The sequence below is a fragment of the Caretta caretta genome, chromosome 7, assembly GCF_965140235.1.
Source record: "Caretta caretta isolate rCarCar2 chromosome 7, rCarCar1.hap1, whole genome shotgun sequence".
Classification (NCBI taxonomy): domain Eukaryota; kingdom Metazoa; phylum Chordata; order Testudines; family Cheloniidae; genus Caretta; species Caretta caretta.
In genome coordinates, this window is record NC_134212.1 from 125,936,324 (window position 1) to 125,960,960 (window position 24,637).

Below are 24,637 nucleotides of genomic sequence, written 5' to 3' on the forward strand. Positions count from 1 at the left end.
CCTGAGGCTGGTACCCACGCTCTGGAGTCGCTGCAGGACGGCCTGACAGAATCCAACCCTAGACTTCACTTCTCTGTGGGTAACACCAAGCTCTCCCTCCCCCCAACTCACTGGCCCCTCTACCTCCCTCTGTCTGGAGCCCCAGCTCCTGGCCTCACCTGTGTCATTGGCTTGGACGATGCAGTCGCTCTCCTGCACTCAGGACTTCCGAAGCCAGAACCTTGTCCCCTTTGTCCCTGCCCTGTGAACCCCTTGAACCCCTTTGCCAGAATTCACACTCCCTCCAGCCGGGATCTGGATCCAGGCCTTCGCCACCCTATCGCCCCAGCTGGACCCTGCTTCACAGGCTCCCTCACGCCCCACTGCCATGTCTGGAACCCCACATGGCTCTGCAGCCTCTGGGCACAGCACTCTGAGAAGGAGCCTGGCACTGACTGCTCGAACTCTGAGCCCCCCAGTGATGTGCAAAATGGCTCAGCCAGGTCATAGCCAGCCAGGCAGGTGGTTGGCACCGAATGGGTTGTGCCCTCACACCGCAGGGTTACCGCTGGGTTAGTGACCAGCTGCCAATGTCTCGCCCCTGCCAGGGGTACAGGCTGGCCCGTAACGCTGTCTCTGCCATGTCCTACCTGTGCCTGTGTCACTGGGCAAGTTACGCCTCCTTTCTCCCAGCTTTCTGGGCACGAGGGCATCTCTGAGGGCATGGGCTGCTGGGCCTCTCTGGGAGCCAGGCCCTTCTGAGGCTCTATGGCCCAGCTCCCCAGAAGACACTGAGAAGCACGAGCACAAACAGGTGACAATGGCTGTGACGCGAACACACTTGGGCCCAGTGTCCCTGAGTCACGGAGCAGCAGCGGCTGCTCTGTTGTGTAGCCACGTCCTACAGCTGGGGACTTGGCCACGGCTCCAGGCCTGGGACAGACCAAAGGAGCATGGCACGGCGGGCCTGGCATTCGCTGCTGCGGAGAGACGAGGCCAGGCATGGTTGGACAGCCCACCTTTATTATCCAACATCTCCCACACAATCTCAGCTAGCTCCCGGAGCCCGGCTCTCCACACGCCTCAATAAAATCTCTTCTGGAAGGAAATATTCACACCTCTAACAATGCCCCCCAAGCCCCTGGGGAGCAGTGACCCTGCCTGTATCATCTCAGCCCCCTTCTCCTGTGAGCTGGGGAGAGGAGTGCCCCACCCCACTTCCCTCCCACCAGCTTCCAGACTAGCAGAGCTCAAAGTTTCTCTTCTTCAGAAAATATAATTTAAATATTAACATTTTTATAGCGAAGGCTCCTGCAGGCCTGGCTCGCAGCGCCCCAGCCAGTGCCGGGGGCAGGACTCCTCATGGCTAACGCCCCTGCACAGGGCTTGGCTGACCCCATACGGGCTTCCTTAGCCTGGCCGAAGTGACTCCTTGCAGCCCCCCCAGCGCGTCTCATGTTGCCACCGTCGCAGCGTGGCTCCCGGAGGGGCTGGTACAGCTATTCCCTCACCCACCTTGCCTGTCTCGTGGCCAGGAGGAGCTACTCCCATGCATGTTCTGTCTGGGAAAGCTCTGGGTGGCTCAGTGGGCTGATACCAGGATCCCTCTGGCCCTCGGTCTCTCAGTGGGGTGGGCACAGGGTGCTCTATGGCTGCCAAGACCTGACTCTCAGGATCCGAGGGGAGAAGCAGTCGGAGGGCAATGGCTACCACTGGGGACCAGTCAGTGCCTAGCCCATCACTATAGTGAACGATGAAATCCCTGCTGCACTGAGCCTGGCCCACTTGTTTCCCCAGTCCTAGGCTCACCCCGTTATGGGCACTGGAACAGCAGTTTGGGGAGAAGGGTGGCCGGGAGGCTGGCTTCTCCTTGGGGCTGGCAGGCTGGAGCTGCCAAGAGCCCCTGGCACTCTCTGTCCAGCAAACTCTGCCCAAAAGCAAAGCGCCCTAGGGGAGCGCAGAGCCGGGATGATGCCCACAGTTCTCCACAGCCTTGGTTAGCGTGGGGAAGGGGAGGCTCTGAGGGGCTGGGCTGGCTCTAGCCAGCTGGGTTAGCTCCATCCCCTTTGCAGTGTTTGTGACTCTGCTCCCTGTCCCAGCTAAGACACAACTCTTGAGCTCCCTGTCTCCGCACTTCCCACAGAGCAGGAAGCCAGCTCCCCTAACCAGGAGGCTGTTAAGAAGCCGGCCTGGTGCAGCGCTATCCCCTGCAATCCGAGCCCTTGGAGCCAGGGTCGTCCGTGGGCACAGACCGAATTCACCAGCTGGATTTTCACTAGTCCTGTGGAAGAAACGCTGGCGGTGTAAAGAGGGCGTGTGGCCCACAACTCCCGGGCACCATTGCCTCTCAGTTGCAGGTCTCTGGCACTGCACCAGAGCCTCAAGTTCTCAGCTTTTCCAAGAGGAGCCAGTTGTCTCACCAGTGGAGTCATCTTCCTCCCCACAGACACAGCAATCCCAAGGGCCAAGCTGGCTCGTACTGCTGGGGCCAAGCGGCCAGCCTGGCCAGGTATTGCCGGGGGGAGGGTTTGCCATGCCTTTGGGCCACGCTGGAGGAGTCGCTCGGGACTTCTCCGCTCTGAGTGGTTATTCTCCAAGGGGCACAGGACCTGCCAGTGATGACACACATCCCTCTGGGTGCAGAGTCCCCAGGAGAGGGGGGCCCATTCTGCATCTGCCAGGCCTGGCCTTGGGCAGGTCACAGCCCCACTGACTGGCAGCAAGTTCTGTGCAGGAAGCGAGAGGACAGGGGAGGGTTAAAGCAGGTCCAGCAGGTCTCGTCTTGGCCAGCGGCTTTTGGGTAGAGCTATCGGTACCGGCAGGCCAGGGCGTTAACGTTCTTCACCACATAGAAGCTCATGGTCAGTGGCGGGATGACCAGGGTGCGGCCAGCACGAAGGGGACGAGGTTTCAGCTCAGGAAGTGTCCCGTCATCCGCCATGGCCAGCAGCTGCCCGTTGAGCTGCACGGACCTGCAGGAGAAGCACACTCAGGTCAGCGTCTCCACATCGGCCTGGGAGCCCGGCAAAAGGCGGCCAGCAGACACGGCGTGTGCATGGAGCCCGGTGGGCTGTGCACTCTGCATGCATCTGCCCAGGAGGCAGGAGCCACAGGCCCGCAAAGGCAGGAGAGAGCCCAGCACAAAGATGGCCACGGGAGGAGGCAAAGGAAAGAGCAGGTGGTGTTGGGAGCCTCTGCAGGGACTGATGCATGAGGACAATGAGCTGATCTCCCAGGGGGCTGAGCTCCCACAGCTTCAGCAGGAGTCGTGGGGGGGGGGGGGGGGGGGATTCTGCAGGTGTTCAGCACCCCACCCCCCGGTCCCTTATCTGGGTGCCTCACTTGGAGCTATGGCAGTGGTGGGCAACCTGCGGCCTGTCAGGGTAATCCACTGGCGGGCCGTGAGACAGTTTGTTTGCATTGACCGTCCACAGGCCTGGCTGCCCGCAGCTCCCCATGGCCGTGGTTCGCCGTTCCCGGCCAATGGGAGCTGCGGGAAGCGGCAACCGGCACGTTCCAGGAGTCAGCTGGGTGTTCACGAGGCCCAGCTGCAGGTGGTGCACCATGGCCTGGCTTCAGCCCTGCGCAGTGTGGTGCAGAACAGCAGCCGCTGGCCACGCGCCCGTGCTGCCGGCTGCCAGGCCCCGTGCTGGCGTTCAGGGCACAGCCCCGGGTCCGCACTCACCGGGCGTGAAGCCCGTCCTTGCCATGCGGCTGCAGCAGGTACTGGTGAACAATCTTATCCCGCAGCGTTCCCACCAGCTTGATTTTCTTCCGGGAGCGATGCAGGTTGATGATGTAGAGGGTGATGGATCCTCGGACATAATTGTGGCTGAGAGCGAAAGTGACAATGAAGGTGGGGTTGTCTGCATGTTGACTAGGAAACTGCATCGGTTCTAGGCAGCTTTAAAAAACAGGATGTAGCGAAGAGGCCAGTTAAGCAGGGGGTCTGTGCTAGGAACCGGCCTTCTGCAGAGCCCAGGAGGGGACGACACCAGCACTGCAGGAACTGGGGGCCGTCACCGTAACACTGCAGGGTTGGCACGAGCCCTCCAAAGGGAGAGAGGCTGTGTGTAGCAGGGGCAGATGCTGGCTCCCTCCCCAGGTCTGTACGGAAGTCTGTGCCCTGTTTCCATCCCCTGGGCCTAGCGAGGGGCTAGGATGAATACGCGCTGGGCTGAGCAGCATTGTGCCATGGCAGGGGCGGGCTCAGGGCCTCGATTTACCCTCTAATAAGCTCAGGGTAGCAGCACATGCCCGACCCACGTGGCCCCGTGGCTGCAGTTGTCTGCCCACGTTAAGCAGCAGGCACCGTGCTGCTTCCCCTGGGTTGCAGGTCAGAGCGGGGCAGGGAGGTGGTGTTTCCAGGCAGACACTGAAGGGCACAGGCCCATGGATTCACCTCCCTTGTGGTGTGCAATGGGGCAGGGCACAGGGATGTGCTGTGGGGAGCCCCTGCCCCAGCTCCCAGGTATGTGGGGATTGCAAGGGGGGATGCTGAGAACAAGGTGAGTGCTCTGTGTGCCCGGGGCGCTACCCTGGACACGTCCCGAACAGAGACAAGACATGGGTGCTCTGTCTCGCCCAGCATGCAGCCCAGAAGGGGGCCGGAGAGCGGGCTGCACCTGTTAGTTACTGGACAAGGTTTCCTACAGGGTGGGGGATGTTGAAAGCATCTGGAATATGTAACCGAACGGCCTCCCCTTGGCCACAATAGGAACTTGTGTCCTTGGAGATGGCAGCCCCCCCCCCCCGTGGGACCCTTTGAAAGAGCTTATCACCGATCCAGCCACCAGGCAGCTCCCTGTCAGCCGGAGGGCAGTGTAACCCGACCCTCTGGGGCCTGGTTGAAATCCACTCCCTTGATCTCCCGTGCTGGGCTTGTGCCCAACCCCCCCAGTCTCACTCTCTCTGCTCGGGGGCCCGCTGCCATTGCAGGAACCCCCTGTTCTGCTCACTCACATGGCACGGGGCAGCCCCATTCCCAAAGCACCTTCCGAGGGGGGCCAGCCCCCTACAGCCCCCCCAGCCTGCACCCCCTCTGCTCCCCCAGCGGCACCGAGTGTGCCTGACCCAGCAGCCCCGGGCAGCGAGCGCCAAGCCTGTCCGGAATATTTCTGGGGTGCAGCTCGGAGGCCCCACGGCCTCGCCGCCCTGGGCTGCCGGCGGAGTCGTGCAAGGAGCAGCCAAGCCTGGCCGGGGGACTGACTTGTGGGAGCTGGTGCAGTGAGCGTAGATGCGGAGCTTGTCTCGAATAACTCTGCCGGGCCGCGGCTCCCGTTGGAGCCCTGCCACGTGGACGGCCAGCACCTTGGGCCCAGCCAGGCGCTTGAACAGGAGCGAGAGCCAGTAATCCTGCCGAGAGAGAAGAATTGACATGTCACCTCCTCCGCTCCCCGCTGGGCTGGGAGCAGAGACCCCCTGCCCCCCGCTGTACGACCCTCGCTAAGCTTGAACCATTTGGGCTGCAGCTTCCCATGTCTGGGGGCTGCCCCAGGCTCACCGCTGCTGGGACCTTTCCATCCTGCGGCTCAGCTGCACGCTAGACTCCGAGAAGGGCAAGATCCTGGGTTTTGTAATGTTAAAGGAACCCCAGCACCCCCCCTTCGGAACAGGGCCTGTGGGTGGCTCCCCTGAAAATCCGCCCACATGTAGCCATGTTATAAACCCTCTGAAAAACCTCAGCCTGCACATGCTCAGCAGAGACGCCCAGGGCTGCCAACTTTCTAATCGCACAAAACAGAACACCCCTGCCCCGCCCCTTCCCAGAGGCCCTGCCCCTTCCCAGAGGCCCCACCCACCCTGCCTCACTTTCACTGGGCTGGGCAGGGGGTTGGGGTGCGGGAGGGGGTGAGGGATCTGGGGTGGGACCAGGGATGAGGGGTGGAGGGTGAGGGCTCTGGGCTGGGGCAGGGAGTGGGGTGCGGGAGGGGGTGAGGGATCTGGGGTGGGACCAGGGATGAGGGGTGGAGGGTGAGGGCTCTGGGCTGGGGCAGGGAGTGGGGTGCGGGAGGGGGTGAGGGATCTGGGGTGGGACCAGGGATGAGGGGTGCAGGGTGAGGGCTCTGGGCTGGGGCAGGGAGTGGGGTGCGGGAGGGGGTGTGGGGTCCCGGCGGCTCCTAGGCGCATGGGCAGCCAGGGAGGCTCAGCTCACTGCCCTCGCGCCTGCAGGTGTTGCCTCACAGCTCCCATTCCTGTCCAATGGGAGCTGCGGAGCCAGCATGCAGGGCGGCGGCAGCATGCGGAGTTTCCCTGGCTGCCCATGCGCCTAGAGGCCACGAGGACCCAGTAGCTGCTTCCAGGAGCCGCATGGAGCTAGGGCAGACAGGGAGCCTACCTTAGCCCCAGGCCTTGGCTGCGCTGCCGACCGGACTTTTAACAGCCGAAAACCGGATGCCTGGCAACCCTAGAGATGCCTCAAAGTTTTACAGCAAAAATCTTTGAAGCTTCTGCCATCCCTGAGCAGGCGTCATGCCTGATGGCACGGCCGTGGGACCTGGCTGGGCCTGGGCCTGCCCCACAGAGCGAGCCAGCATGCTCCGTCTCCGGGTGGGGCCGGGCGCCTGGCTTGCCTGTGTGCTCAGTGAACCCTGGGGGTGCCCAGGCAGCAGGGAGGAGGCAGCTGCCTGCTCAAATGCAGAGGGGAGGGGAGAGCAGCCGGGGAGACTGCAGCTGGAAGAGGATGGGAGAGACACCGAGAGGAGACTGGGACTGGCAGCGTTTGTGGAACTGGGGCAGGCAGGTCTGGCCCACCCATAACTAGAGGCCGGCCTCTCACTAAACTCAGGCTCCAGCTGATAACACGGGACGACACAGGAGAAAACAGGAGTGAATGTGAGGTCAGGGGATGAAAACAAGGAGCCAGAGGGGAACACTGGGCAGAGACCCTGATGGTGTCCACTGCTCCTCACAGGTGCCTAGGGGTCAGTGGACACTGCCCAGAGGAACTCTGCCTGGAGCGATAACTGCATAAGGAGGGGGAAATAGGCCCCAGAGCCCCCGTCAAGCTTCCTCCTCCTGGCCTGGTGGGTGGATGGCCATCTTGGGCAGGGCCGGGAGGAGGCTGACAAGGCAGTCCCGCGACGGGATGCTCCAGGATCAGGAGGTTAAAGAAATCCCTGTCCCAGGTCGGTACTTATTGACTGTGATCGAGTCACCTCTCCAGCTTCTCTCGGACAAGTTAACTAGACCAAGTTCCTGAAGGCTCTTGCTATCAGCCCTGTGGCCCAGGCCTTGGCTCCTGCTTGTAGCTCTTTCCTGAATCCTTCCAATTTGTATCCACCCTTTTGGAAGTGTGGACACTAGAACTGGAGAGAGAATTCCAGTACCGGGCTCACTAAGGCTGTATACAGAGGAAATACCAGCTCCCTGCTCCTTCTTGTTATGACCTACTTCTACCTCTGTGGATCATGCTCAGTCACTGGGAACTCATGCTTAACTGGTTATTAAGTCCTTTCTCGTGCCACTGCATCTCAGGATACAGATCCCCATCTCCAAAGTGTGACCTACTGTGACACTGGCAGACCAGATGCCAGCTCATGCCGAGGCCCCTAGGCCTCTCTGGACCTGACAAATACGTCGCTGGAAACAGTCTGCCTCACTTACGTGTTAGTGTTGTTAAAACAGACGTTAGTGTTGGAAGAATGTGTTTAGTGTTCAGATATTATGAAATGCTTATAGGATGCTGCATGTATTAATCTTCCCTGGAGTAGCTGTGTCCCAGGTTAAGGCACTATTTAAGCGTTTGCTCTGTAACTGTAAAAGTGTTTGCTAAAACAGTAAAACCCCACAGTCAGGAGAGACGCATCACCAAGCGTGTAATGGTCGTTTACCACAAGAGGTGACATCTTCTCCCCAACAAGAGAAGGCGCAAGAGACACCAGACAAGCCACTGTGGAACATCAGTGGATAAAAGACTTTGTTGATGGTTTCCGCCACACCCATGAAGAGGGCACGTGCACAAACCCTTGTCCCATCATAGCTTGAATGCTGGGAAAAGGGCATGAAAATCCCTGTCAAGGAAGAATTGTTCTCTCTATGCGGCTTGGAATGCGGAGATGTGATATTTCTAAGCATAAGCAAGGGATCCCCAAGCTGCCTGGCTCAGGTAAGCCCTAAGGACATATAGCACTTGCATATTATAGCACCATCTATTACCTTTTGGACCCTAAGACTACATGTCATTTGTGTTGGGGAGGCTGGGGGGAAGGGAGTGTTTAACTGTTTTAACCTTGTCAATAACTCTCATTTCTTTTTCCTAGTTAATAAATCTTTAGTTAGCATTACAGGATTGGCTACAAGCATTGTCTTTGGTTTGAGATCTGAGTACAGTTGACCTGGGGTAAGAGACGTGTCCTTTGGGACTGGCGGTAACCTGACACTGTTGTGATTTTTGGTGTAAAGTGACCATCTATCACATAGTCCAGCTTGCCTGGGTGGCAAGTAGGCGGAGTGCCCAAGGGACTGTCTGTGACTCCGTGGTCAGACTGTTATAATGCTTTAGGAGTTCACACTTGTCACTGGGTTGGTGACAGCTAATTATAGACCATATGAGCAGTTTGGGGTTTGTGCCCTGCTCCTTGTCAGTCTACACTTACACTCTGTTCCTAGGTGTATGACCTTGCCTGCAGCTGTATTAATGTGAATGTTGTTTGACGAGGCCCCTTACCCAGCGATCCAGGCCGATCTGTAGAACTGACCTGTCCCCATCATTGTTTACCAATCAACCAGTTCTGCAGTTCGTGCTCTCTACGGGGTTTTAATCGGAATGCCACACAGGGCTAAGCCCAATGCCTTACAGAGATCTCAGGCCTTGTCTAGACAGTGGAGTAAAGTGCTCGGGGGTGTGTGTGTGTGATTTGTAAAGGGCTCTAAGTGCACCATACAGACCCTGCTGTTGTGCTCTAAAAGATAATCTCGTTTGTTAATGTGAACTAGGTACCGTTTAGAGCACGCCAGCAGGGTCTATGTGGGGGGAGGGGCCCTTCAGCTGTGAGGACAGAGCCAGTCACAGATGTAACGTCGGACTAAGCTAACAGAAAGGAATCGGCTCAGGTATTGGTCCCCGGGGAAGGGAAGAAGCTTTCTTGCTCTAACTACTTTGCAGAGCCATTAGCCTGTGCTGGCCCTAAGTCCCTCGGTGGAGCTGCTGGCAGCAAGCACCCGAGCAAAGAAAGCAGCTCAGTGCTTCCGCAGCTTTTCTGGCTAGGAAACCTGATTTATGGGCCGGAAGGGCAGCTGCCTCAAGTGATGTGATTTGTAGACTTAGGGCCGACCATATCTACCGAGTGCCATGGGGCCAACGAGGGCCCAGGAGCTTTCCATTAGACAAGGAAAACCCAGAGGGTCTCATTTTATCTCTCTTCACCCTTTAATTCATTGCAGGAGCTTTTAGAAACTTAAGCTGTTGGAAATGGGGCTGGTTAATCAGCCCTTCAGACAGACCTATTAACCAGATCCTCCTGTCTCCAGCATGGTTACAGCATAACCCCCTGACCTCTCCTAGACAGAGCGAAGTTGCTTGGCAGCATGGCTGCATCTGTTCAATTGTGCACTAACCACATGTAGCTGTGACCAGAACGCTAGTAACAGACCCATAGCCGCTCAGCCCCTCGGGCTGTAACCAGCAGAGGCAGCTGAATAGCACATGGAAGCTCTGTGCAGCCCCATGGGTGCCCAGCCAACCAGCCCATCTCGTGCCCAGGACAGAACAGCATGTACGCCTGCCTGCAAAGGGGACAGTCCAGCAGCAGAGACAGCCAGTGGTTTGCTTCCGGGCGTGATACACTTGTGGGGATCTTTGTGAGACACGTGGCAAACGGCTCCCACTCCAGCATTCTTGTCGGGACAGGAGAGGGCCCCTTTCCAGCGAGATCTTAATCCCACCGGCCGAATTTGTCACTAGCTCCCTCTATCCTTCCTTCTCCAGAAACAAACGAACGTGAGCCCAAGACACATTTATATGTTGGGCTTCAGTAACTTGCTCCTCATGTCTATTCCCCAGGCAGTCAGTGGCATTTTACAAACCTGTCCTTGCAACAAAGCCCGTTGCCAGCTGTGCCCACATATCTACTCAGGGGACACCATCACAGGGCCTAATCACATCAGCCACACTGTCAGAGGCTCGTTCACCTGCACATCCACCAATGTGATCTATGCCATCATGTGCCAGCAATGCCCCTCTGCCATGTACATTGGTCAAACTGGACAGTCTCTACGTAAAAGAATAAATGGACATAAATCAGACATCAAGAATTATAACATTCAAAAACCAGTCGGAGAACACTTCAATCTCTCTGGTCACGCGATTACAGACCTAAAAGTGGCAATATTTCAACAACAAAAACTTCAAAAACAGACTCCAACGAGAGACTGCTGAATTGGAATTAATTTGCAAACTGGACACCATTACATTAGGCTTGAATAGAGACTGGGAGTGGATGGGTCATTACGCAAAGTAAAACTATTTCCCCATGTTTGTTTCTCCCCCATACTGTTCCTCACACGTTCTTGTCAAATGCTGGAAATGGCTTGATTATGGCTTGATTATCACTACAAAAGGTTTTTTTTCTCTCCTGCTGGTAATAGCTCACCTTACCTGATCACTCTGGTTACAGTGTGTATGGTAACACCCATTGTTTCATGTTCTCTGTGTATATAAAATCCCCACTGTATTTTCCACTGCATGCATCCGATGAAGTGAGCTGTAGCTCACGAAAGCTTATGCTCAAATAAATGGGTTAGTCTCTAATCTAAGGTGCCACAAGTCCTCCTGTTCTTTTTACCACTTGTTCTGTGAGCTGGGCTGAGTTGCTGGCGGGGCTGGAGGGGTTGAGCTGTACAGCCAGGCACTGGAGCTGGGGAGCAGTCACACGGGCTGCGCCTCCTTGGGTCCCACCAGCTGAATTCCCTCTCTGCTGGTCCCACCAGGCTTGCTATGTCTCCGTTTTCTGGATGACGGCCGCACAGTTGCCATCAGGGTGACGGAGGAGGTGAGATCCATGCTGGGACTTGGAAAGACCTGACTGCACGGCAGGGGACATTAAATGCAAAGCAGCAGGTTTGGAGCCTGGCTCTGGCTCTTTCCAAGCAGGCCGGCTGCTGCTTCCCGTGGCGTGGAGCAGATGGAGGAACAGCCTGAAATCTCTCCTCTCATCGCCTCCGCCTGACAGAGCCCAGGCCACGGTGGCCGCAGGGAGGGAGCGGAGCTGCTGAGTCAGAAGGGACAGAAACCAAGAGCGATCCCTTTGGAGTTCTCGCAACGCTTCTCTTTTCACTTCCCGCTCGGGTGGGAACAATAAATCCAGGGTGGGACGAACCTTCCGGCCCCCACCTGCCTGCAAAGCCATGGCACTGGCGGCTTCAGCTGAAGCAGGCAGGTCTCCGGAATTTCATGGCACCTACCCTGGAGACACGGAACAACATCTGCAACTGAGCAGGCCAGATGTTGAAGCGCTGCGGCTGGCAGAACATGGCTGGGAAGGTCACAGCACGCCTAACGGGGGATCAGGAGAAACCAGATGGGGAAATAGATCCATTGCCCACTTCTAATGGAGTGAGAGTTGTAGGAGGAGCACACCTGGTGACCCTGCCCCCAACACCGGGAGGGAGCCGTTTAACTCCACGCTGGCCAGCTCTGAAGTTTGTAAGAGAGAGAGGCCTGGAAAGGCCAGAAACTCCCAGCCCCATGTCCTCCCCATTAGCCAGGTGTGACGAAGCGGGAATGTTCTTAATGTTTTCTCTGAATACTGTGTGGGTGCCTCAGTTTCCCCGATGCAGTTCTTAAGTCTCTAGGTGGTAGGATAAGGGTATTTGATTGTTGCAGAGCCCTAGAGAGGCTGCACAGAGAATGGCCGACACCCTGTCTCCTGGCAACTGATGGCCTGGGCCCCTCTCCCCTGCAAAGGGGCCAACTGAAGGTGTTGGAGAACAAAGAGATCAGGTGGCCTCCTGGCCCAGGAAAGAGACAAAGGCTGGAGGAGGAGTTGGGGGCTGGCTGGGGACGAGGAGTGAAGTGCAGGCGTGGTTGTCTGGCTCACTGCCCCGCAAAATGGACCCAGCTGAGGTATCCTGTTCTCTGTACCTACAAGCTCTGTGTCAGACCATGTTCCTGTCGTCTAATAAACCTTCTGTTTTACTGGCTGGCTGAGAGTCCCGTCTGACTGCAGAGTTGGGGGGCAGGACCCTCTGGCTTCCCCAGGAGCCCCGCCTGAGCGGACTCGCTGGGGGCAGTGCCCGGAGGGGCAGAGAAGGCTGAATGCTCCGAGGTCAGATCCAGGAAGGTGGAGCCGGGTGAGCTGTGTGTCCTGCAAACAGGCTGCTCACAGAGAGGAGGCTCCCCCAGAGTCCTGCCTGGCTTCATAGGGAGCAGCTCCAGAGCATCGCCCGGGGACGCCGTGACACTACACGCTCTGCCCCTTGACAGAGGGGGCCGCGTGCTGCTCTCAGTCACATGGATGATGCAGCCCCACTCATTGCTAACGTGTTCAGACCAGTGTTGAGGTGGTGACGGAGCTTGGGGATTTCCTGCACTTTGTGAACTTTCCGGCTCAGTCCAAGGGCTGCAGTCCCGCAGCGCTGCCTGCCCTCCTGGCGCTCCATGGTACGCTGATGGCGTGGAACTAGCTGGTGCCGATGCCGTCAGTACCAGACGGACAGTACTGGAGTCGATGGCAGAGCATGGGACTGGGACTGCCTCAGTGCCGGAGCGCAGGTCTGGCCCAGCTCCATCTGGAGGACCTCAGAGTCACGGCGTGTCTGGCAGAGGAGGACAATCTCCCCGAGCCGGGGGCGGCTGTGTCCCATTTGAGGAGACCTCTCTTGGACGAGCTGAGGAAGGCAGAGGAGTCTAAGGGCCCTGCTAGCTAACTAGAAACCAAATCCCGGAGACGGAGATAACAGGGGTGTGAGGTGAGCACACACCGAGCGCTCTGACTCTAGCCGGGGGTGGTGAGAAGGACCGGAGGGGGGAGTGCCACCATGGGAGGGGCTCGGAGGGCGAGGGCACAGCGCCACCCCGACGGCCGGGTACCGCGACACAGAGTTCTCCGGCTGCAGCCGCCAGGTAGGCGCACCCCTGAGCGGGCCGTCTGCAGCCACTCCGTGACGAACGGCTCCTCCAGCCGCTGGGGGCAGGACTCGGGGGCGGCTACTCCCTGCTGGGAGCTCAAGCAGCACAAGGAGGCGTCTGATGTGTCACACGCCGGCTGGCTTCGGGTCTCCACTGGCCGCATCCCACAGCCCCTCACAGGGACCCACAAAGAGAAATCCAAGCTGGGCAGAGGCCCTGAGCGTGGCCAGCGCGGCTGGGCAGCTCCCAGAATGGGGGGCTCCTTCTCCGCTGGGCAGGAAAGCCCTGGCCTGGCTCTCTGAGGTTTCTGGGCTGCAGCTTGCTCAGCAGGCAGAGCCCTTGAGCTGGCCTACCAGGGTCCCGGGGGCCACTATCTGGGGAGCTGGGAGAGTTTCCTGTACGAGTCACTGTCACTGTCCCTTTCAGGGAGCCAGACCCCACCCATGGGCTCGCTCTGCCACTAGGGGAAGCTTCACCGCCCCCGTGGACTGAGTCTTCAGCACCCCTGGGTCATGCCGTGAGCTCCCTCCAGCGAGTCCACCTGAGAGAGACTTGGACCCCCAAGGGGCGCAATGCCCCCCACCTCCAGCCCCTGCAGGGCCGCAGCCGGCACGGTTACAGCAGGAGGGTTATGAGGGGTGTGGAACAGAGCTAGGCAGGCCTTGGGTAGTACCGAGAGCAGGAAGTTACAGCCTGGTCCACCTTGGTCAACCCTGATCCCTCTTTTGTTCTATTCAGGAGAGTCTCAGACTTCCAGCAGCCCACCCTTAACATCCTGTCACCTGGCCCCTCCTCCTTCCTTTGTTCTTGTCCCTGGGCAAACATTGTCCCCTCGCTCCTCCTCAGCCCTTTGTTCGCCTGCTGGTCACACCTAGCTGGCTTCTTGAAGAGGCATGGGCCATCCATGGTCATTAGTTGCTAGGTAACAAATCTCTTGGCAATTGGAGTGGCCACTGTCTTCTGGAAGGAGTCCTTGGGGCACCTTAGAGACTAACACATTTATTTGGGCATCAGCTTTCGTGGGCTAAAACCCACTTCATCAGATGCATGGAGTGGAAAAAATGGGTGTTGCCATACCAACTCTAACATTTGAGTTGTTATGGCAACACCCATTGTTTCATGTTCTCTGTGTGTCTCTATCTTCCGACTGTATTTTCCCCTGCATGCATCTGATGAAGTGGGTTTTAGCCCATGAAAGCTGATGCCCAGATAAATGTGTTAGTCTCTAAGGTGCCACAAGGACTCCTCTTTCTTTTTGCTGATACAGACTAACCTGGCTACCACTCTGAAACCTTAGAGACTAACAAATTTATTTAGGCATAAGCTTTCATGGGCTAAAACCCACTTCATCAGATGCATGCAGTGGAAAATACAGAGGCAGATATAAATACACAGCACATGAAAAGATGGGAGTTGCCTTACCAAGTGGGGGCGGGGGGTCAGTGCTAACGAGCCAATTCAATTAAGGTGGAAGTGGACTATTCTCAACAAAAAGAAAAGGAGTACTTGTGGCACCTTAGAGACTAACCAATTTATTTGAGCATGAGCTTTCGTGAGCTACAGCTCACTTCATCGGATGTGTCACTTCATCTGATGAAGTGAGCTGTAGCTCACGAAAGCTCATGCTCAAATAAATTGGTTAGTCTCTAAGGTGCCACAAGTACTCCTTTTCTTTTTGCAAATACAGACTAACACGGCTGTTCCTCTGAAACCTGTCATTATTCTCAACAGTTGACAAGAAGGGGTGAGTCCCAAGGGAGGGGGGGAAATCACCTTTGTAGTGCTAATGAGACCAATGTAAACAAGCTGGCCCATTTCAAACAGTTGATAAGAAGGTGTGAGTATCAGCAGGGGAAAATTAGTTTTTGTAGTGACCCATTCACTCCCAGTCTTTATTCAGGCCTAATTTGATGGTGTCCAGTTTACAAATTAATTCCAGTTCTGCAGTTTCTTGTTGGAGTCTGTTTTTGAAGTTTTTGTTGCTGAAGAATGGCCACTTTTAAGTCTGTTATTGAGTGTCCAGGGAGATTGAAGTGTTTGCCGACTGATTTTTGAATGTTATAATTCTTGATGTCTGATTTGTATCCATTTATTCTTTTGCATAGAGGCTGTCCAGTTTGGCCAATGTACATGGCAGAGGGGCATTGCTGGCACATGATGGCTTAGATCACATTGGTTTTTGCTGATACAGACTAACATGGCTACCTGTCTGAAACCTGGGACTGTCCATGGACATGCAGGGAGGATTGGGGGAGGGAGGCAGGCCCCAGACAGTCAGTGTCCAGCACACCTGGATCTGCAGAGAATAAAAGACCTTTCCCTGCTACCTAGGTAACAATGCAGCATATTGGGGAAACTGAGGCACACACACTATTAACACAAAATATTACAGAAAACTCCCACTCAGTCACAGCCACACTGGATGCACTGGCTCCCAGGGTGAGAATCCTGCACCGATACACTCTCCAGACAGCGAGTCGCGGTTAAAGCAGGCAAGGCAAACCAAAGCAACAAACTCAGCATCCTGCCTGCTGAGCCCGACCTGCCCCAAAGCCGAGGTTCGTGTTTATGCAGAAGTAGCAGTGAGAGCAGAAAAGCTACCCAGGACGTCAGGAGAGGCCACTGCCGTAAAAGCAAGAGAGCCTCTTACCTGTCAGCCGAGAGCGGGACAGAGGCAGTTACTAGTCTCCGGTGCCCCCGCAGAGCCGGCGTCACCGGCTTGGGAGGAAATTCAGCGACCGAGTGCGAAGCCCAGGGAATCCGGGACCACATCATGTGCCTGAGGCTAAGCCCATGGCGGAGGGCGAGGCCCGGTGCCGCTTGGTGACAGCCAATGGTGCACTGGGAGCTGTCCCTGACTCTTTCCCCTGGACCATGGGGAGGGCGTCCTTGAGGCGCAGCTCCACTCCTGTTGCCAGCCCCGCTGCCCCGGTAAGGGGCCAGCTCCTGCTCACCGCTGCCGGCAGAGCCTTCAGCGAGCCACCTCACCTGCCCTCAGATAGCAGAGCGTGGGCTCGCCGGGTCCTGCTGGGCGCAGCCTGGCGGGAGGGCTTCAGGCACTGTCCGGAGACGACCCCATTCATCCAGGCAGGCCCATCCGGGCTACAGTCCATATTGATTGGACACTCCCGAACAGGGCTTCATTTGTAACGAAAGAGGGGCTGGGGTTCAAGACATTTTTTTACTTCATAACTGATGCAGCAAACCCAGAGGTGCCAGGGCTCAGCCCTGCTGGGCCCAGAGGTGCCAGGGCTCAGCCCTGCCAGGCCCAGAGGTGCCAGGGCTCAGCCCTGACACAAATTACACCCCGCTCCTAATAACCCGCCCTCAGACCTGGGCTGTGTGTGACAGATGTGGCTTAGGCACACACTGCTGTGGATGGCAAGGAGATACAGCAGCCTGATTGTGAGGAGGGGCACTGAGGGAGCAGCCAGCTCTGCATGCATTGGGGGGCGTCCTGCAGGGGGCGGGTGGGAGTAGGGGGGTAGGTGGGGAGCGGATCGCCCCCTGGAGGAGACGGCCCAGCCTGTCTGGGCGTGCAGCGGGAGCCTGGAAGACACTGTGTTATCTGTAAGTTTGCTGGCGTTTGAGAGGTCAGGGATGTTGTAAATCACCCAGCTTGGCCTCCCGTGGTTCGTGCGGAGCTCCAGCCAGGATTAAAGCATTGCTGTCTCAGGAGAGGGCAGCGCCTGGCAGTGCACTCAGGATGCGCAGCGCAGCAAGGGGACCGGCTCTCGGCAATATCACCGAGACGCTAGTTCTGGGTCAAACAGCAGGTTCCCCACCGTTACGTGTTCCTTAAAGAGACACTGCCCGTGCTCCTCGGAGCAGCCGCTCCTCAAATCACGTTCGATAGCACGTACAGCACTGAGCATGGCCCTGCTGCGCCCTCTCCTGGGCTTTCATGGTCGCTGGGTGTCACTGGGGCAGGACTGGGCATCGCTATGATGAGTTAGGGCGAGAGACTGTGGTGCAATGGCAGGTTATTGCTCGAGTTTGGTCCAGGCCGGAGCGCATCTCATCCCCTTTCCCATGGGGGGAGCAACGCTGCTCTAGCTCCCCACGTCCCCAGCCTTCAGGGCGGGGGGCCAGCAGCGGGCAGTAGGACTGCTTTCACGCATCTGATGAAGTCCAGAGGCGTTTCATGGTGCAGTGACAGTAGGAGGGAAAGGTCCTTTAACCCACTGTGACAGCAAGCAAAGAGGAGCCGCTCTGAGCCCAGGAGGCAGCTCTAAATCTCTCTCTCCAGTCTCGGATAAAAGGAGCCTCTTGGAGGTCCTGGTCATCAGTGCAGGCCCCAGAAGTCTGCAAGCATCTTGCAGGGAACGAGGGATGCTGCAATCATTATGCAACGATACAACCGGGGGTGGGGCGCTAGGCGCAGATCCAGGTCTGAATCACACTCAGGCCAGGCCTCATGCAATGACAATATGTGACCCCAACAAATCCCTGGGAGGAACAAAGGATGGTGTGCGTCCGGTTTCCTCCCTTTGCCCCAGAACGCCCCATCTGGTCACCCAGTTCATCCCCAGGGCCAGCGTGGGGCTACCCCCAGGGAACCTTTCTAGTGCTTTGTCCAGCCTAGATGTAAAGGTCCCAAGTGACAGGGCTTCCACGCACCTTTGTGGGGCTGACTTCACAGCCTGAGTGCTCCTCTGGAGAGACCCCCCCTCCTCACATTCTGCGTGAGCCCCTTCCTCCTAGTTACAGCTGGACAACAATCCACCCCAAACGCTTTCTGCCCACCTTTCAGTCTACACCCCCCAGATATTCACAGACAAGTACCGGAGCACTGGGGCGTGGCACGGCTGCTTGCTTTGTCGATTTAGTCCTCAGGAAACGATTCCACGTTGTCACTGTCTGCTGGACTGTCTCCCTCCCCTCCACCCTTCATATGTCGCCTGCGAGTGCTTCGAGGCAGGGACCGGGCCTTTGGACGTGCCAGCCCAGCACCCGATTCGGACCAGGGTCTCTCAGCACATCAGTGTGCAAATCATGCCACGTCATCACGAGGCTGAGAATTCACTAGCCAGGCAGCCAGCATGAGGGCGGCTGAGCTGCACTGTGTCTGTGGCACTGTGGATTAGGGCTCAGCTGGCAAATGCAGGTTGGCAAGGCCCTGCCCCGGCAACGCGGTGGGCCACTTGGCTGTGGAAGCCTGAACATTGGGTTTGAAATGGGCGCAGGGCAGGGGGCTAATGTTTGCAAGTGCTTTGAGGAGAGAAGATTCTCAGCTTCGCACTCACCTCTGTATTTCATAAGATACCGTCCTTTAGCAGTACCTGGTGCCCTCCCCTCTCCTCTCCTGCCTCCTATACCCTGATATCCAGGCAGGCAGTGGGATGTCTCCACCTGCCAGGCAGCAAGGAGGCAAACTAGCTGCCAGGCCAGTGGGTAAAGGCAGCCTGCTCTTCTCATTCCAGACTCTGGCCGATCTGACCAAATAGCCAGTAGTTTGAAAGGCGCTGAAGGGGAGAAGCGTGGGGAAGAGGAGACCCACCGGTCAGTAGTTCTTGTTTGTAGACGGTCTCCCCCTTGCCCCACCAGAGCAGACACAGCATGCAACCCTGCAGAGGGAGATGGCTCTTACCTCCAGCCAAGCTAGCCTCGGCGAACAAGCGCACCGGGGAACACATACGTATGTCGACACAAGACCCCCTCTCTTCAACTGACACTTAGAAACACTGAGCCCAAAGCTGAGCTATGGGCAGGGGCCCCTGGCTGTTTCGGTAAGACGGGGCGTTTCTCCAGGCTGAGCTTTCACAGGTGGGGGAATCTGCTCTTTGCAGCTAGGGAGCAGGATGGGCCCAAGTTCTGAGCCTGCCAGAGCGAATGACTCAAATGTTGCTGTCTGGCATTTGCCTTTGTGAACAGGGTGGGTCAGGCAGGCTGCCGGCTGCTCACTAACAGACTCAGACCAAGAATCCAACGCGATTCTCAGGGACCACATGAAAAATTCTTCAGCTGTCATTTCACCAATACTAGCTGAGGGCTGCCATGGCCCTTGGCACGCTTGCACTGCAATCAACATGACTAGACCGGGACGAAGGTGTTCCTCAGCAAGAGGGAGAGCGGCAGAATCCGGTCCCAAGCACGTGGATCTTACGGTGAGGGCACTGCCTAGACAGACAGGCGGACAGTCTAATGACCAAAAGCAAAACAATCCCCCTTCTGCGGTACACACCACCGTGCTCTGCAATGTTCTCGGCCCCTTTGGGCGACACTGCGCCAGGGAAAAATGACCTCGGAGCTGCCAGTGTTCAATCAAAACTGTGCCAGACACAGCACGCACGCAGCCTCTGTCCAGGGCTCTCAGTGGGCTTTGCTGCTCATGGACGACGAAGTACGGAAGGGTACCTGTAACTGGAGTTCTTCGAGCTGAGTCCACACACCCACATGTATGGGTAATGCGCTGCCTGCTGGTACCTAACTGCAGAACCTTCCAAGCAGTGTCCGCGTGCCAGCCGATCCCCACCTCACCATCCTCGGGTGTTCTGGGGGCGAGGATACACCAGGGGGCGCTGCACGCTCTACGTCCTCTGCCCTTCCACCATCAGCCCGGAGGAGAAAAGCAGGGCTGTGAGCAAGAGGGCGAGACAGGTGGGAAGCGTGAATACGCAGCCTCATCTCGAAGAACTCGGTTGAAAGTAAGTCACTTTCGTTTCTTCTGCATATTCCCACTCCTGGGTAATTTGGGAAGCAGTGCTGAAACCTGAGGGGGAGGGAACAGCGTCCTAATTAAATAACGATTGACGCACCATTCTACCAAATCTGGCATCTGCTCTTGAAGGCAAATCCAAAGCTTAACGTTTGAGAAAAGTACGGACTGACTTCCAAGTAGCCGCCTTACCAAATTCCCCAACAGGAACATGTTTAAGGCAAGCAAAAGATGTTGCCACTGCCCTAGCAGAATGAGATTTTACAATTGAAGGCACAGAGAGTACCGCTAATTTATACCATTCCCTGATACATTGTTTAACCCAGCTGGAAAGAGTTTGACTAGATCTACTATTGCCCAGATAGAGACAAATAACCTAGATGACTTTCTAAAACAATTAGTTCTATTTAAACAATATGCCAGAACCCTGCTTGCATCTAAAGTATGCATCAAAGAGAGTGAGCTGTAGCTCACGAAAGCTCATGCTCAAATAAATTGGTTAGTCTCTAAGGTGCCACAAGTACTCCTTTTCCCTTTATTAGCAGGCATTTTAGGGGGGAAACGGTAAATTAATAATGTGACCAATGGGAAATTCAGACACTATTTTTGGTAAAAACCTGGAATCAGGTGTAAGAAGCACCTTGTCTCAATGAAAAATAGTAAATGGGAGATCCGCCACCAGAGCATGCAATTGGCTTGCCCTTCCGGCCGACATTACAGCAATAATAAATAGTCTTATTAGCTAAATAAAATATGGAACACTCTGCCAAAGGGTCAAAGGGTGGTTTCATAAGCCTAGATGTGACCAAACTGAGATCCCCTGGTGGGACGAGATCCCTCAAAGAGGGATACGGATTGGACAACCCCTTCACAAACCTTTTAACTGTATCATTCACAAGTAATGATCTGCCATCAAAGCATGGTAAATAGAAACAGCTGCCAAGTGAACTCCTAAAGAAGCATCAGATAAGCCGTTAGACTTCAAATACATTAAATACTCTGAAACAGAAGGACTAGAAGCTGAAATGGAGAATCACATTTTCCCTGCATCCAAGAGACAAATCTAGTTCCTTTCAGACAACATCAGTTCCTTGGGAACAGCTTCCTGGAGCTGAGCAATACCCCCCGGGGCTGACGAGGACCAGGGCAGTCACAGTCTCATCTGCCAGGCTGTCAGATGAAGGGGGATGTTTGGAAATTCCACCCACAGCTGAAGGAGATCCATGTACCACTCTTGCCTCGGCAAACTGGGCAAGCAAAAGTCATCCTGCCTTGTCCTGATGTCCTTTCCTCAGCACTTCCAGAATTAAGGGAAACAGGAGAACATACAGACGTGTCCGTGACCAGGACATGGGTGGTCATGCCTGTCAGAGCAGGAGCTGGTGGCCAAGAGTGGGAGCCAGGGCCAGCGCCAGAGTCAGAGGCCAGATGCTAGAGCCAAGGGTCAGAGCCAGGTTACCTGGAGTGAGGCAAGGCTGGGTCAGAGGCAGGAACAAGGTGGGAGCAAGGCTGGGAACAAGGTGGGTGAAGAAGCTAACACAGCTGTGGGCAAATACTTTGAGGAGCTGCTGATCTGATCTGCTGACTTGTCCCACCAAGATCTGAGGGCCAAGTGAATGGCTCTTAACTCCAACACATTTATATGCAAGTTTTTGTGAAACAGCCCGCAGCCTTGAACTGGAAAAAGGACCCGGATGAATTCCCCATCCGTTGCCGGATGCACTGGAGGCTATGGTGACGGAAGGTGAAGGAGGACTGAACAAGACACCTCTGAGGACATCCCATCTGGCTGCCCACGACACCAATGAATTCAGAACATCCTAAGGCATGGTGACTAACATCTGAGGCTGTCTGGGTCTGTAAACCTGAGTTATCTGGTGCTGCATCTACCTCATTTGAGGAAACAGAGACATGTAAGTAGTTGCTACTATAAGGCCCATGAGACCCAGAAAGAAAATCATCATCTGGGTTAAACATAATTGGATGTGCCAAATAGATTATTCTATCTTCAGAAACCTTCCCTCTGGGAGAAAAGGCCTTCTGCTACTGAGTCCAGTACAGAACCTAGGAAATGAAGTCTCTCAGCTGGGCAGAGATCTGACTTTTTGATGCTCAATAGTAGAGCCAGCTTCATAAGCAAGAAGATTGTGGAGTTGATGTGAAGTGGCAGGCTTTGTGTGACGAGAACTTCAGTGGCCAATGGTCTAATATGGGTAAACAAAACTACCCTGCGTTCTTAAATATGCCACTACTACAGAGAGGCACTTTGTACAAATTCCTGGTGCTGCAGACAGGCCAGATGGTAGGACCTTGTACTAGAAACGTTGTTGGGCCACCACAGAATGAAGATTCTTCTGATGGCTCAGCCAGATTGAAATAGGAAGATACGCACCCTTGACATGGAGAGTTGTGAACTATCCTTGGCTGAATGCAGGGGACATACTGAGCCAGGGTGAGAATTTGAAACTGGAACTTTCAAGTGGATGTGTCCAATCGTATTAGATCTAAAATCAGACAGAATCCCTCATCTTTCTTCTGTACCAGGAAGTTCCTTGAATGAAACAATTGGCCTCAAAGATGTTTGGGTCTCTTCAACAGCAACTCCCGGAGCAAGTTTTGAACCTCTGTTAGAAGAGCAGCCTGGTGATAATGTTCCCTGCAGAGAGAAGGCTCAGGGGTTGGAAGTGGGTCATTTTTCAGCTGCACAACATAGCCCTCTCTATAATTTCATGAACCAACTTGTTTGCCATAAGAAGCTTCCAACTGTTGATGAAATGGGCTAGTCAGGGATCCTTGCTGATTGGTCTGCGGTTCTCGATACTCCCATCAGAGCAGTGGCCCGGTGATCAAGGAAGGCAAAGAGGAGGGAGCAGGTTGTTTTAGCCAAGGTCTGTACTTGAAAGACCTCTTTTTGTCCTGGGTCTAGGACAAAGAATAAGCTTGCTATGCTGTTGTTGCTGTTTCTGATTTAAGGAAAAATAAAGAGACAATTGAGGGTATCAATGTAACCATTCTGTGATATCAGTGTAACCATTCTGCCAGTTGGTGTCCACAGCAACAAGGGCTGGGTTCTGTATCTAGGGGTTTCCCTTAACATTAAAAAACAGCTGGCTCAAGCCCTCCACGCCCAGAAATCTGGGGAAACGAAACACCACCCTGGGCACCTCTCGAAGCCATACTTCCCCATGCACAAGCACAGAAATCCTCTTAACTTTTATTAAGAGAAGAAAACCCACCATTGGTTTGGGAAAACACTGCAACAATGACTTGATAGTACATAAGCAATAAGTAAAACACCTGTCCCACAGGACCTTGGGCAGCGTCCTTTGCCTCAGTTTCCCACCTGGTGGTATGGAAGTCCAAGAGATGAATGGTTTCAGAGGAACAGCCGTGTTAGTCTGTATTCGCAAAAAGAAAAGGAGTACTTGTGGCACCTTAGAGACTAACCAATTTATTTGAGCATGAGCTCACGAAAGCTCATGCTCAAATAAATTGGTTAGTCTCTAAGGTGCCACAAGTACTCCTTTTCTTTTCAAGAGATGAATGTCTCTTTAAGATGCAACTCCCTTTCCCTCTGCTGCAGCAACTCGCGGTTTGTTGGCCGAGGTCACCAACATCGCAGAGCCTAGGGGGGCGTTCAGGTGGGTTCACCTCCCACCCTGCGGGAGCTGGGGAGTGAGTGACACCTTTGACTCTGCTCCCTGCTTGTCACGGTCTCTGCTGCCCTCACTTGGCTGCCTCCGTTGCTGTTGCCACGGGCTGCGAGGCTGCGTTCCAAGGTTCCACCTCGTAGCCCAGCTCCTAGAGACGGGGAGTGGGGAACCTCTTGGCGGCTGCCCCATCTCTTCACCGCAGCGCGGTCTCTGTCCCCGGTCTGAGGCTCAGCCCTTAGACCAGCTTATCAGTGATTTCAGCTTTCGTGCTGAGACAGAACCAGGATTCTCAGCTGAGTCGAGTCAGGTCCGCCTCTGAACACTGGACGGGGGGGTCAAACGGTCACTTGGACTCATTAAAACATCCGCACCACCGGGGGTGAACAGCTGTTCCCATGGCCTTAACAGCTGTTCCCATATCACTACCCTGGCCCCCTCATCAGGGCAGGCCAAGTACAGGTCTGCTTGCCTTCTACTCCTCCGGTAACGCCCACATCTCATTACCCCGCACTCAGTAGTACAGTGAATTTGAACCCCAAGCAACCAAATTAATCACTTGGGCAGGCAGGTCTGTCTGCTGGTTACCTGCGCAGAGTAGGCTGTCTATGCAAATACAGCCTGCTCCTGGAGTCCTTTCCCCCAGTTCATCACTAGATGTAGGGGACAGCTCCCACAGACCCAGCTTACATGCATAAGAAGGGATATGTGGTCTCCCTCTGACACAGGGATATACAGGGGCGCTGGAATAATGTGTACAGTGGGGGTGCTGAGAGCCATTGAACCAAACTGTAAACCCTGGATATAATGGAAACCACTTCAAGCCAGGGGGTGCAGCAGCCCCCGGCAGCACCCCTAGTTCTAGCACCTATGGGGATATAGACCCGGTGATCACACAGTGGACTGAGTTTCCTTCAGTTTTTCTATCAGTTCATCAGTCTTGTTGCTGAAGAGACCACCACCCTCAAAAGGAAGATCTTCTGTTTCAGTTCTGGTTTCCACAATCAGTGCAGATGAACGCAGCCAGACGCGTTGTCCGAAGGTAACTGCGGCAGCCAGTTGGAAGAGTCCGAAGCATCCGCTGAAGCCCTGAGAGCCTGTTTCACCATGCTCTGTCCCTCCAGAAAACCAGCCCATCTTCTGGCAAATCCTGGATAAACACAATTGTCTCTTCCCATAAATGGAGCTGGTAATTATTTACCCTAATACCAAGAGAAGAGGAAGAAAAAAACTTTCTTCCAAGGGCACCAATCTTTCCCCTCTGTCAGCAGCTGTTGAATG

At 55.4% G+C, this 24,637-nt stretch overlaps 1 protein-coding gene across 2 annotated transcripts in view; it reads right to left on the minus strand.

The window, feature by feature from the left end:
- Nucleotides 1–982: 982 nt before the first annotated feature.
- The window catches only part of HPSE2 (heparanase 2 (inactive)), a 299,278-nt gene continuing 275,623 nt past the window's right edge, over nucleotides 983–24,637 (minus strand). The window contains exons 10-12 of one of the 2 annotated variants that reach the window (XM_048857280.2): nucleotides 5,189–5,334; nucleotides 3,665–3,811; nucleotides 983–2,951 (exon numbers count right to left, since the gene is read on the minus strand). In XM_048857280.2, the coding sequence (XP_048713237.1) occupies nucleotides 2,786–2,951; nucleotides 3,665–3,811; nucleotides 5,189–5,334 (459 nt within the window). In that variant the 3' untranslated portion in view covers nucleotides 983–2,785. Of the gene's footprint in view, nucleotides 2,952–3,664; nucleotides 3,884–5,188; nucleotides 5,335–24,637 lie in introns of both variants that reach the window. The other variant, XM_048857279.2, reaches the window with a different exon arrangement.